At 43.7% G+C, this 12,533-nt stretch overlaps 1 protein-coding gene across 9 annotated transcripts in view; it reads right to left on the reverse strand.

Moving 5' to 3' along the window:
• The window catches only part of LOC118142939 (uncharacterized), a 58,620-nt gene that overhangs the window by 26,790 nt on the left and 19,297 nt on the right, over positions 1-12,533 (reverse strand). For 4 of the 9 annotated variants that reach the window (XM_078335122.1, XM_078335123.1, XM_078335121.1 and 1 more), the window contains 14 exons: positions 9,950-10,024; positions 8,295-8,353; positions 7,533-7,560; positions 6,962-7,020; positions 6,200-6,227; positions 5,629-5,687; positions 4,845-4,872; positions 4,278-4,336; positions 3,495-3,522; positions 2,943-3,001; positions 2,159-2,186; positions 1,592-1,650; positions 830-857; positions 259-317 (listed from right to left, as the gene is read on the reverse strand). In XM_078335122.1, coding sequence (XP_078191248.1) covers positions 259-317; positions 830-857; positions 1,592-1,650; positions 2,159-2,186; positions 2,943-3,001; positions 3,495-3,522; positions 4,278-4,336; positions 4,845-4,872; positions 5,629-5,687; positions 6,200-6,227; positions 6,962-7,020; positions 7,533-7,560; positions 8,295-8,353; positions 9,950-10,024 — 656 coding nt within the window. Of the gene's footprint in view, positions 1-258; positions 318-829; positions 858-1,591; positions 1,651-2,158; positions 2,187-2,942; positions 3,002-3,494; positions 3,523-4,277; positions 4,337-4,844; positions 4,873-5,628; positions 5,688-6,199; positions 6,228-6,961; positions 7,021-7,532; positions 7,561-8,294; positions 8,354-9,949; positions 10,025-11,028; positions 11,241-12,533 lie in introns of those variants that run through there. The other 5 variants (XM_078335175.1, XM_078335145.1, XM_078335155.1 and 2 more) reach the window with 5 other exon arrangements.

A 12,533-nucleotide genomic window follows, 5' to 3' on the forward strand; every position in this document is an offset into this window, starting at 1 on the left:
ATACAAAATTATTTTTCAACAAGAAAATGTTGCTACTGAGAAATATACACACGACCAGTTGGTAAGTTATGCCATCTTTTGACTGACATCGTCAATCAGGCCTCAGTTGGTCATAAACTCCAGTGACTGGTCGCTAGTGGCTAGAGGCCATGACAACTGAGGTCTGATTCACAATGGCAGTCAAAAATGATATTCACTTGATATTCTAGAAGCCCCAGAGAAAGACATTTCTCCTCAAGATGAACAAATGCATCTCACCAGGGGCTCCTCGTCCTCGATGTCTTCAAGGACGCAGTCCTGGAGGACCTCAACAGGACCTAAGAGAACACAGAGTGACAGTCAGTGCATTGGTGCTGCTGAGGAATCTCACAAGGAGCTTTGGGGAACGTGGACGGGGGCTGGAGTGTCTGGAACTGGGCGGTTGACAAGCATGGACTCAGCTGCTGCTGGACTATTCTCCTTGGTGCTGAAGGAAGGCAAAGGAGAGGGGCAGAGAGAAATGAAAGAGCCTTGGCTTCCTAGCTACGGCAACCTCATCACTGTGAAATAGTCACCTTAAGAACCGGTTAATACGGAAAGGCACTGTATATAGAAACAAGAAGTACATTAGGGCTGCCTAGAACCGGGGGTGCAAGGTTGGGAAAAACAGAGGGGTGTCTACTAATGAGGTTTCTTTGAGGAGGAATGAAGAGGTTTTACAATTAGATTGTAACATGCGTGCATAGCCTATAAATATAATTAAAACACCAAATCACCAACTTTAAATGGGTGAATTGAGTTGCATGTCAACTACATCCCAATGAAGCTATGTCAAACAAAAAATACGTACGGTGGTGATCCTCACGTGACGCATCCGCCTGCAGTAAGAGGGGAAAAGACCATCATGAGGATCAGATCATACTGGGTCCTGACTGCACAGGTCTTTTATTCACTTGGTGGTGTTCGAAAACCAGGTATCAAACAGTGATCAAGTCACTGACCCCCAAATAAAGCATAGAGGATGCTTGGAGAAAGGGCTGTGGCTTTTTGTCTTTGGTTTTGGACAGATTCTTGCTCTGTCACCCAGGCTGGAGTGCAGTGGCATGATCTCGGCTCACTGCAACCTCAGCTTCCCGGGTTCAAGCAATTCTCCTGCCTCACTCAGCCTTCCAAGTAGCTGTGACCACTGGTGCCTGTCACCATGTCCGGCTAATGTTTGTATTTATAGTAGAGATGAGGTTTCATTATATTGACCCTGTCTGCCTCAACCTCCCAAAGTGCTGGGATTCCATGTGTGAGCCACCGAGGCAGTGGGTTTTCATGGGATATTTAGCAAGTCCATGTTCGCTGCCAAATGCAAAATTACTTTTCAAAAAGAAAATGTTGCTACTGAGAAATAGGCTCACTACTAGTTTGTCAGTGATGTCATCTTTGGACTGATATCATCAATCAGGCCCCAGTTGGTCATAAACTCCAGTGACTGGTCGCTGGTGGCTAGAGGCCATGACAACTGAGGTCTGATTCACAATGGCAGTCAAAAATGATATTCACTTGATATTCTAGAAGCCCCAGGAAAAGACATTTCTCATCAAAATGAACAAATGCATCTCACCACGGGCTCCTCGTCCTTAATGTCTTCATGGACGCACTCCTGGAGGGCCACAATAGGACCTAAGAGAACACAGAGTGACAGTCAGTGCACTGGTGCTGCTGAGGAATCTCACAAGGAGCTTTGGGGAACGTGGGCTGGAATGTGTGGAGCTGGGCGGTGACAAGCATGGACTGAGCTGCTGCTGGACTATTCTCATTGGTGCTGAAGGAAGGCAAAGGAGAGGGGCAGAGAGAAATGAAAGAGCCTTGGCTTCCTAGCTAGGGCAACCTCATCACTGTGAAATAGTCATTTGAAGAACTGGCTAATATGGAAAGGCAGCATACTATAGAAACAGGAAGTAGATTAGGGCTGCCTCGAACCAGGGCTGCAGGAGTTCGGGAAAACAGAGGAGTCACTACTAATAAGGTTTCTTGGGGCAGAATGAAGAGGTTCTATAATTAGAATGTAACAATGGTTGCACAACCCTGAAAATATAATAAAAACACTGAATCACCTACTTTAAATGGGTGAATTGGTTTGCATGTCAACTACATCTAAGTAACTATTTAAAAGAAAAAGAATACGTACAATGGTAATAGTAGCCCACAGACCACTCCTGCAATAAGAGAAAAAGAAACATTGTGAGGATTACATCATGCTGAATCCTGTTGGCACAGGTCTTTTATTAACATGGCGGTAACAGAAAACCAGATGGTGGGCGGGGCGTGGTGGCTCACACCTGTAATCCAGCACTTTGGGAGGCTAAGAAGGGCAGATCATGAGGTCAAGATATTAAGAACACCCTGGCCAACATGGTGAAACCCCATCTATACTAAAAAAATACAAAAAAGCTGGGTGTGGTGGTGGCGTGACCCTGTAGTCCCAGCTACTAGGGAGGTTGAGGCAGAATTGCTTGAACCCAGTAGATGGAGCTTGCAGTGATCCAAGATCACACCACTGCACAGTACCCTGGTGACACAGAGACTCTGTCTCAAAAAAAAAACCCAGATGTCAAACACTGAGGAAGTCACTGGCCCCAAATGAAGCACAGGGGATGCTTACTGAAAATGCAGTGGGTTTGGAATACTTAGCAAGGGTCTATGCTGGCTGGGAAATACAAAATTATTTTTCAGGAAGAAAATGTTGCTACTGAGAAATATACACACGACCAGTTGGTAAGTTATGCCATCTTTTGACTGACATCGTCAATCAGGCCTCAGTTGGTCATAAACTCCAGTGACTGGTCGCTAGTGGCTAGAGGCCATGACAACTGAGGTCTGATTCACAATGGCAGTCAAAAATGATATTCACTTGATATTCTAGAAGCCCCAGAAAAAGACATTTCTCCTCAAGATGAACAAATGCATCTCACCAGGGGCTCCTCGTCCTCGATGTCTTCAAGGACGCAGTCCTGGAGGACCTCAACAGGACCTAAAAATACACAAAGTGACAGTCAGTTCACTGGTGCTGCTGAGGAATCTGACAAGAAGATTTGGAAAACGTGGACGGGGGCTGCAGTGTGTGGAGCTGCGCGGTTCACAAGCATGGACTGAGCTACTGCTACACTATTCTCCCTGGTGCTAAACGAAGGCAAAGAGGGGCAGAAAAAAATGAAAGAGCCTTGGTTTCCTAGCTAGGGCAACCTCAACACTGTGAAATAGTAATTTGAAGAACTGGCTAACATGGAAAGGCAACGTACTACAGAAACAGGAAGTAGATTACGGCTGCAGGGGTTCGGGAAAACAGAGAAGTCACTACTAATGTTTCTTGGGGCAGAATGAAGAGGTTCTATAATTAGAATGTAACAATGGTTGCACAACCCTGAAAATGTAATAAAAACACTGAATCACCTCCTTTAAATGGGTGAATTGGTTTGCATGTCAACTACATCTAAGTAACTATTTAAGAGAAAAAGAATACGTACGGTGGTAATCCCGGTCCACAGTACTCTGCTGCAATAAGAGAAAAAGAAACACCGTGAGGATTACATCATGCTGAATCCTGTTGGCACAGGTCTTTTCTGATACATGGCGGTATCAAAAAACCAAATGGCGGGCGGGGCGTGTTGGCTCACACCTGTAATCCAGCACTTTGGGAGGCTAAGAAGGGCAGATCATGAGGTCAAGATATTAAGACCACCCTGGCCAACATGGTGAAACCCCATCTATACTAAAAACTACAAAAAAGCTGGGTGTGGTGGTGGTATAGCCTGTAGTCCCAGCTACTCGGGAGGCTGAGGCAGTAGAATTGATTGAAGCCAATAGGTGGAGCTTGCAGTGATCCAAGATCACACCACTGCACAGTACCCTGGTGACACAGAGAGACTCTCTCAAAAATAACCCAGATGTCAAACATTGAGGAAGTCACTGGCCCCAAATGAAGCATAGGGGATGCTTACTGAAAATGCAGTGGGTTTGGAATATTTAGCAAGTGTCTATGCTGGCTGGAAAATACAAAATTATTTTTCAGGAAGAAAATGTTGCTACTGAGAAATATACAACTTACAGTTGGTAAGTTATGCCATCTTTTGACTGACATCGTCAATCACGCCTCAGTTAGTCATAAACTCCAGTGACTGGTCGCTAGTGGCTAGAGGCCATGACAACTGAGGTCTGACTCACAATGGCAGTCAAAAATGATATTCACTTGATATTCTAGAAGCCCCAGGAAAAGACATTTCTCATCAAAATGAACAAATGCATCTCACCACGGGCTCCTCGTCCTTAATGTCTTCATGGACGCACTCCTGGAGGGCCACAATAGGACCTAAGAGAACACAGAGTGACAGTCAGTGCACTGGTGCTGCTGAGGAATCTCACAAGGAGCTTTGGGGAACGTGGGCTGGAATGTGTGGAGCTGGGCGGTGACAAGCATGGACTGAGCTGCTGCTGGACTATTCTCATTGGTGCTGAAGGAAGGCAAAGGAGAGGGGCAGAGAGAAATGAAAGAGCCTTGGCTTCCTAGCTAGGGCAACCTCATCACTGTGAAATAGTCATTTGAAGAACTGGCTAATATGGAAAGGCAGCATACTATAGAAACAGGAAGTAGATTAGGGCTGCCTCGAACCAGAGCTGCAGGGGTTCGGGAAAACAGAGGAGTCACTACTAATAAGGTTTCTTGGGGCAGAATGAAGAGGTTCTATAATTAGAATGTAACAATGGTTGCACAACCCTGAAAATATAATAAAAACACTGAATCACCTACTTTAAATGGGTGAATTGGTTTGCATGTCAACTACATCTAAGTAACTATTTAAAAGAAAAAGAATACGTACAATGGTAATAGTAGCCCACAGACCACTCCTGCAATAAGAGAAAAAGAAACATTGTGAGGATTACATCATGCTGAATCCTGTTGGCACAGGTCTTTTATTAACATGGCGGTAACAGAAAACCAGATGGTGGGCGGGGCGTGGTGGCTCACACCTGTAATCCAGCACTTTGGGAGGCTAAGAAGGGCAGATCATGAGGTCAAGATATTAAGACCACCCTGGCCAACATGGTGAAACCCCATCTATACTAAAAAATTACAAAAAAGCTGGGTGTGGTGGTGGCGTGAGTCTGTAGTCCCTGCTACTCGGGAGGCTGAGGCAGAATTTCTTGAACCCAGTAGGTGAAGGTTGCAGTGATCCAAGATCACACCACTGCACTATAGCCTGGTGACACAGAGAGACACTGTCTCAAGAAAAACCCAGATGTCAAACACTGAGGAAGTAACTGGCCCCAAATGAAGCATAGGGGATGCTTACTGAAAATGCAGTGGGTTTGGAATACTTAGCAAGTGTCTATGCTGGCTGGGAAATACAAAATTATTTTTCAACAAGAAAATGTTGCTACTGAGAAATATACACACGACCAGTTGGTAAGTTATGCCATCTTTTGACTGACATCGTCAATCAGGCCTCAGTTGGTCATAAACTCCAGTGACTGGTCGCTAGTGGCTAGAGGCCATGACAACTGAGGTCTGATTCACAATGGCAGTCAAAAATGATATTCACTTGATATTCTAGAAGCCCCAGAAAAAGACATTTCTCCTCAAGATGAACAAATGCATCTCACCAGGGGCTCCTCATCCTCGATGTCTTCAAGGACGCAGTCCTGGAGGACCTCAACAGGACCTAAGAGAACACAGAGTGACAGTCAGTGCATTGGTGCTGCTGAGGAATCTCACAAGGAGCTTTGGGGAATGTGGACGGGCGCTGGAGTGTGTGGAGCTGGGCGGTTGACCAGCATGGACTGAGCTACTGCTGGACTATTCTCCTTGGTGCTGAAGGAAGGCAAAGGAGAGGGGCAGACAGAAATGAAAGAGCCTTGGCTTCCTAGCTACGGCAACCTCATCACTGTGAAATAGTCACCTTAAGAACCGGTTAATACGGAAAGGCACTGTATATAGAAACAAGAAGTACATTAGGGCTGCCTAGAACCGGGGGTGCAAGGTTGGGAAAAACAGAGGGGTGTCTACTAATGAGGTTTCTTTGAGGAGGAATGAAGAGGTTTTACCATTAGATTGTAACATGCGTGCATAGCCTATAAATATAGTTAAAACACCAAATCACCCACTTTAAATGGGTGAATTGGGTTGCATGTCAACTACATCCCAATGAAGCTATGTCAAACAAAGAATACGTACGGTGGTGATCCTCACGTGCAGCATCCGCCTGCAGTAAGAGGGAAAAAGACCATCATGAGGATCAGATCATACTGAGTCCTGACTGCACAGGTCTTTTATTCACTTGGTGGTGTTCGAAAACCAGGTATCAAACAGTGATCAAGTCACTGACCCCCAAATAAAGCATAGAGGATGCTTGGAGAAAGGGCTGTGGCTTTTTGTCTTTGGTTTTGGACAGATTCTTGCTCTGTCACCCAGGCTGGAGTGCAGTGGCATGATCTCGGCTCACTGCAACCTCAGCTTCCCGGGTTCCAGCAATTCTCCTGCCTCACTGAGCCTTCCAAGTAGCTGTGACCACTGGTGCCTGTCACCATGTCCGGCTAATGTTTGTATTTATAGTAGAGATGAGGTTTCATTATATTGGCCCTGTCTGCCTCAGCCTCCCAAAGTGCTGGGATTCCATGTGTGACCCACCGAGGCAGTGGGTTTTCATGGGATATTTAGCAAGTCCGTGTTGGCTGCCAAATACAAAATTATTTTTCAGGAAGAAAATGTTGCTACTGAGAAATAGGCTCACTACTAGTTTGTCAGTGATGTCATCTTTTGACTGACATCGTCAATCAGGCCTCAGTTGGTCATAAACTCCAGTGACTGGTCGCTAGTGGCTAGAGGCCATGACAACTGAGGTCTGATTCACAATGGCAGTCAAAAATGATATTCACTTGATATTCTAGAAGCCTCAGAAAAAGGCATTTCTCCTCAAGATGAACAAATGCATCTCACCAGGGGCTCCTCGTCCTCGATGTCTTCATGGACGCAGTCCTGGAGGACCTCAACAGGACCTAAGAGAACACAGAGTGACAGTCAGTGCACTGGTGCTGCTGAGGAATCTCACAAGGAGCTTTGGGGAACGTGGACGGGCACTGGAGTGTATGGAGCTGGGCGGTTGACCAGCATGGACTCAGCTGCTGCTGGACTATTCTCCTTGGTGCTGAAGGAAGGCAAAGGAGAGGGGCAGAGAGAAATGAAAGAGCCTTGGTTTCCTAGCTACGGCGACCTCATCACTGTGAAATAGTCACCTTAAGAACCGGTTAATACAGAAAGGCACTGTATATAGAAACAAGAAGTACATTAGGGCTGCCTAGAACTGGGGGTGCAAGGTTGGGAAAAATAGAGGGGTGTCTACTACTGAGGTTTCTTTGAGGAGGAATGAAGAGGTTTTACAATTAGATTGTAACATGCGTGCATAGCCTATAAATATAGTTAAAACACCAAATCACCAACTTTAAATGGGTGAATTGGGTTGCATGTCAACTACATCCCAATGAAGCTATGTCAAACAAAGAATACGTACGGTGGTGATCCTCACATGACGCCTCCGCCTGCAGTAAGAGGGAAAAAGACCATCATGAGGATCAGATCATACTGGGTCCTGACTGCACAGGCCTTTTATTCACTTGGTGGTGTTAGAAAACCAGGTATCAAACAGTGATCAAGTCACTGACCCCCAAATAAAGCATAGAGGATGCTTGGAGAAAGGGCTGTGGCTTTTTGTCTTTGGTTTTGGACAGATTCTTGCTCTGTCACCCAGGCTGGAGTGCAGTGGCATGATCTCGGCTCACTGCAACCTCAGCTTCCCGGGTTCAAGCAATTCTCCTGCCTCACTCAGCCTTCCAAGTAGCTGTGACCACTGGTGCCTGTCACCATGTCCGGCTAATGTTTGTATTTATAGTAGAGATGAGGTTTCATTATATTGGCCCTGTCTGCCTCAGCCTCCCAGAGTGCTGGGATTCCATGTGTGAGCCACCGAGGCAGTGGGTTTTCATGGGATATTTAGCAAGTCCGTGTTGGCTGCCAAATACAAAATTATTTTTCAGGAAGAAAATGTTGCTACTGAGAAATAGGCTCACTACTAGTTTGTCAGTGATGTCATCTTTTGACTGACATCATCAATCAGGCCCCAGTTGGTCATAAACTCCAGTGACTGGTCGCTAGTGGCTAGAGGCCATGACAACTGAGGTCTGATTCACAATGGCAGTCAAAAATGATATTCACTTGATATTCTAGAAGCCCCAGAGAAAGACATTTCTCCTCAACATGAACAAATGCATCTCACCAGGAGCTCCTCGTCCTTGATGTCTTCATGGACGCAGTCCTGGAGGACCTCAACGGGACCTAAGAGAACACAGAGTGACAGTGCATTGGTGCTGCTGAGGAATATCAGAAGGAGGCTTGGGGGATGTGGACCGAAGCTGCAGTGTATGGAGCTCGGCTGCTGACAAGCATGGATTGAGCTGCTGCTGGACCACTCTCCATGGTGTTGAAGGAAGGCAAAGGAGAGGGGCAGAAAGAAATGAAAGAGCCTTGGCTTTCTAGCTAGGGCAACCTCATCAGTTTGAAATAGTCTGAGAACTGGTTAATACAGAAAGGCACTGTATGGCTCAGTGAGAGCATCTCATCACACCTGCTGCCCACGTGAAGGTCTAGGCAAATCCCAACATTTTATGAAATGTTACAGGATTATTTAACTTCTGTGGATCTACATATCCTGCCACTACATTTATCATCTATGCTGTTGTATTTTTAAAATTGTAGTAAAGCATACATATTTATTATTTTACTTATTAACTGTGCATTTTCATGATATTATATTCAGTAACATTCATGATGCTGTGTCAATAATGAGAAAAATCTAAATTCATAATCTAGCTTTCATCTTGGGCAATGGAAAAACAGCAGTGTAATGTTAAATAGAAAAAAAAATACATAATGATTGCAGAAATTAATGGAATAAAAAACAGGAAATCATCAGAGAAAATCAACAAAACCAAAAACCAGTTCTTTGAAAAGATCAATAACATTGATAAACCTCTACCTTGTCTAACCAGAAAGGAAAAGAAGGAAGTCACGATGTACTAATAATATCAGTTGAAGACGAGTGGAATCAAAAAATACTAAGAAAGGAATATTGTGAACACATCTGTGCTCACACTTGGATACATTATATGAAATGAGCTAATTTTTTGGATCTGTTTCAGAAAGTTAAAAGTCTTCTCAGGATAAACGAATCATCTGAATAGGCCTATATTTTAGAAATTGAAAAAAAAAAAAAAAACACTACCTGCAGATGAATTCACCGGTAAATTCTACCAAAATTCTTACAAGGAAACGTCGTCTTACCATACAAGCAAAGCAAGTAACCATAATTTTAGCATTGCCTTAGTTACATTTTAAAAATTATGTTTCCAAACAAGACACAAGAAGGTTTATAACTGCTGTATTCATAATTGCCCAAACTGAAAGCAAATGTCTAAATATTTGAGATGTCCTTTACTATCAAAAGTGAACCAAGCTGGGCAACATGGTGAAACCCTGTCTCTACGAAAAAAGTAAAAGTTTTAAAAATAGCTTGGTATAAAGCATGCGCATTACAGCCATCTGCTTGGGAGGCTGAGGTAGCAGGATCACCTGAACATGGGGAGGTCAGGATTGCAATGAGCTGTGATTGCACCAATGCACTCCTGGGTGACAAAATGAGACCTTCTCACAAAAACAAAGAAACAACAACAAAAAAAAAACAAACTCTAAGTTGTCAACATAACTTTACTTGTGTAGTTGCATCACCCATTGATTTAATGCATTAAATGGGCACAAATGAAAGAAATGAAGAACATGACATAGCATTTACTGAGTTTCTCTCATATGGGACACTGGATGAGTAAACTGGAATTATTTGCTTCAATAAACTTAATGATATAATTTCTACCCTACCTTCATTTTTATTGGGGCACCTTTTCTTTTGTCTCCATTTTTTGGCTACCCAGCTCCTGACACGGCGAGCCAAACCTGCAAGGCAGAAATTTATTATAATAAAGACAGTGCTTGACATTTTGCTGGCAGAGGACACAGAGAAATTAGTAAAAACTTTCTCAGTTTAAACTTTCGATCCCAGTTTTCACCGACTGCTTTTCAATGCTACCTGAATTAGATCTGGGTTCTAGGAAGGCTTGTTTTTCCAGGCAGATACCTTTATTCAGAGGAGACAATATAGAAAAGCAGAAGTTCCAAATTACCAAAAATAGTCTGGGTTCAAATCCTACTTAGAATCTGCACATACCTGGGAGAGGGATATGAACCTATCTGTGCCTCTCTTCCCTATTCTCAGATGTGAAAACGTTAGTAGATATAGGCTATAGACCTACTAAGGTCTATAGTGTCTAAAAGGATGAAATGCAGATAAAGCCTTAAAAAGACTCATGTTTTTGGAAATGCCCTAAAATGTTCAATCAATGTCGGGAAGAATCATCCAGATACTTGGTAGTGGTTGAATACAGAGAGGGAGCTTCCATGTCTCTGTGCAGGGTAGGATGGAAAGTGACTTTACAGTTTCCATAACCACATGATTTCCAGCTCATGACAGAGATCTGTGATTTCCCTGATGCCCAAGTCAGCCCCAAGGGACAGGCAGGGAAGGGGCTACAACCCATATTTTCCAATTCAGTGAATTAAAACTCAGACATTTTGAGTGACTTGCCCAGAGTCACCACAGTGAGGAGCGATAAATCTGAGGTAATAATGTAGTTGGTTCCCTGGGGATAGAGATCCTGGAACACCTGAGTCCTCTAGATCATGCCCTGGACCCTGGACCGAGAGCTCTTCTCACAAGCTTTGTGAAATCCTGCTGCCCCAGTATTTCTGTGGGATGGTTGATGTTCTGGAGAGGTGGCAGGTGGCTTACCGCATTTACTGACCTACTCTATTATCCCTATGTTGTCACTTTTATTAGTTTTATGACCCATAAGGCAAACATTTTAAGTCTCTCCGTTATGATGCACGGTCTGAGATTTTACCTGAATCCACTCTTTCCACCCATCTGGTGATTCTCATCTGCTGGGCTGGAGCTGGCCTGCCATAAAAGAGGACACACGGCATACCACGGAGCTGCTGCGTGCCCCACTCCTGTGCACACTCTTGCCTTGCTTCTGCTTTCCCAGCTCTGACAATCCTAATTCTGGCTTCCAAACCAATCCTGTATGTCCCTCTCAGTTCTCAGACTTGCCTGAACTGTTGGATATTTTAATCACTGTTGTGACCATGACTGAATGGTGACATTTCATATATCATAGTATATGTTTATCTTTTTATATATTTCTTAATAGCAGTTAACTTACTGTTTCAGACTTTTAGGAACATTTCTGGGCTAAGTGTGCTGGCCCATGGCCGTAATCCTGACATTTTTGGAGGCTAAGGCAGAAGGATTGCTTGAGGTCAAACGTTTGAGACCAACCTGGGCAACACAGTGAGACCTCGTCTCTACAAAAAAACTAAAAATTACCAGATGTGGCGGTGAGCACTTGTATCCCTAGCTACATGGAAGACTGTTGTGGGAAGATCATTCAAGCCTAGAAGATTGAGGCTGCAGTGAGCTATGACCACGCCACTGCACTCCAGCCTGGGTGACAAAGCAAGACCCTGTCTTTTCAAAATAAAAAGCATTACTGTGTCACAAGTATCCCCATTTTATTTCTCATTATCTAATATTGCTGTTTTCATCCTGAGGCTTAATTGCTTTAGTAAGATTAAAAAAAAAAAGTTTTTTTTTTTTTAGAAAAGGTCCTATTTAAAGGTCATATGCACACCTTTTTATAAATTCTAGTTTTATATGCCATATATCTAGAATTTACACTCTTGAGGTACTGAGTCTTCTTCTTAGAACCAGCCTCCTCATATGTAACACAGTATAATTCCCTTTTTATACCTGACTCAAAACATTGAGAGGATAGAATAAAATGAAAGAGCAGTCTGGATACCGCGTAATGCACGATGAATCACAAAGCGAAGCTTTCTCAGACTAACTCAAAGGCGAAAAGTGCACAGTTAGCATCCTCTGCAGAACCCATAGCAAAATAAAATTTTGAGAAAATATGCACTTTGGCTGCCCAGTGAAGTTAGAAGGAAACTGTCACAGGTCATCATCAAGACTTCCCCAACATTGGCTTTTATTTTTAAATAATGAAATACACATCATTTCCCCTGCTTTCTTTCATGTATATTACTGCATGTTCTCTTTGCTTTTCTGCGTACCCTATCTTGGGAATCACTCCATAGCAATAAAAAGACATCTTACTCTTTTTTACAGCTCCATACTTCTCCTTTATGTAGATGTACCAGCTTATTTTTTTTTTCTTAGAAATAAACATTTAATAAGGACTGACAAACAGAAGCCATGTCTGTGTCTTGAGTGGTGGCAAGACAAGATGGTGGATCCCTGTGCCATTACCCCTCACACCCCTCAGACTGAGGGTGTGTGTACCATAGGGAAGGGATGGTTCAGAAGGAAGGTATGGGACAATTG

The sequence above is a fragment of the Callithrix jacchus genome, chromosome 1 (genome assembly GCF_049354715.1).
Source record: "Callithrix jacchus isolate 240 chromosome 1, calJac240_pri, whole genome shotgun sequence".
Lineage (NCBI taxonomy): Eukaryota > Metazoa > Chordata > Mammalia > Primates > Cebidae > Callithrix > Callithrix jacchus.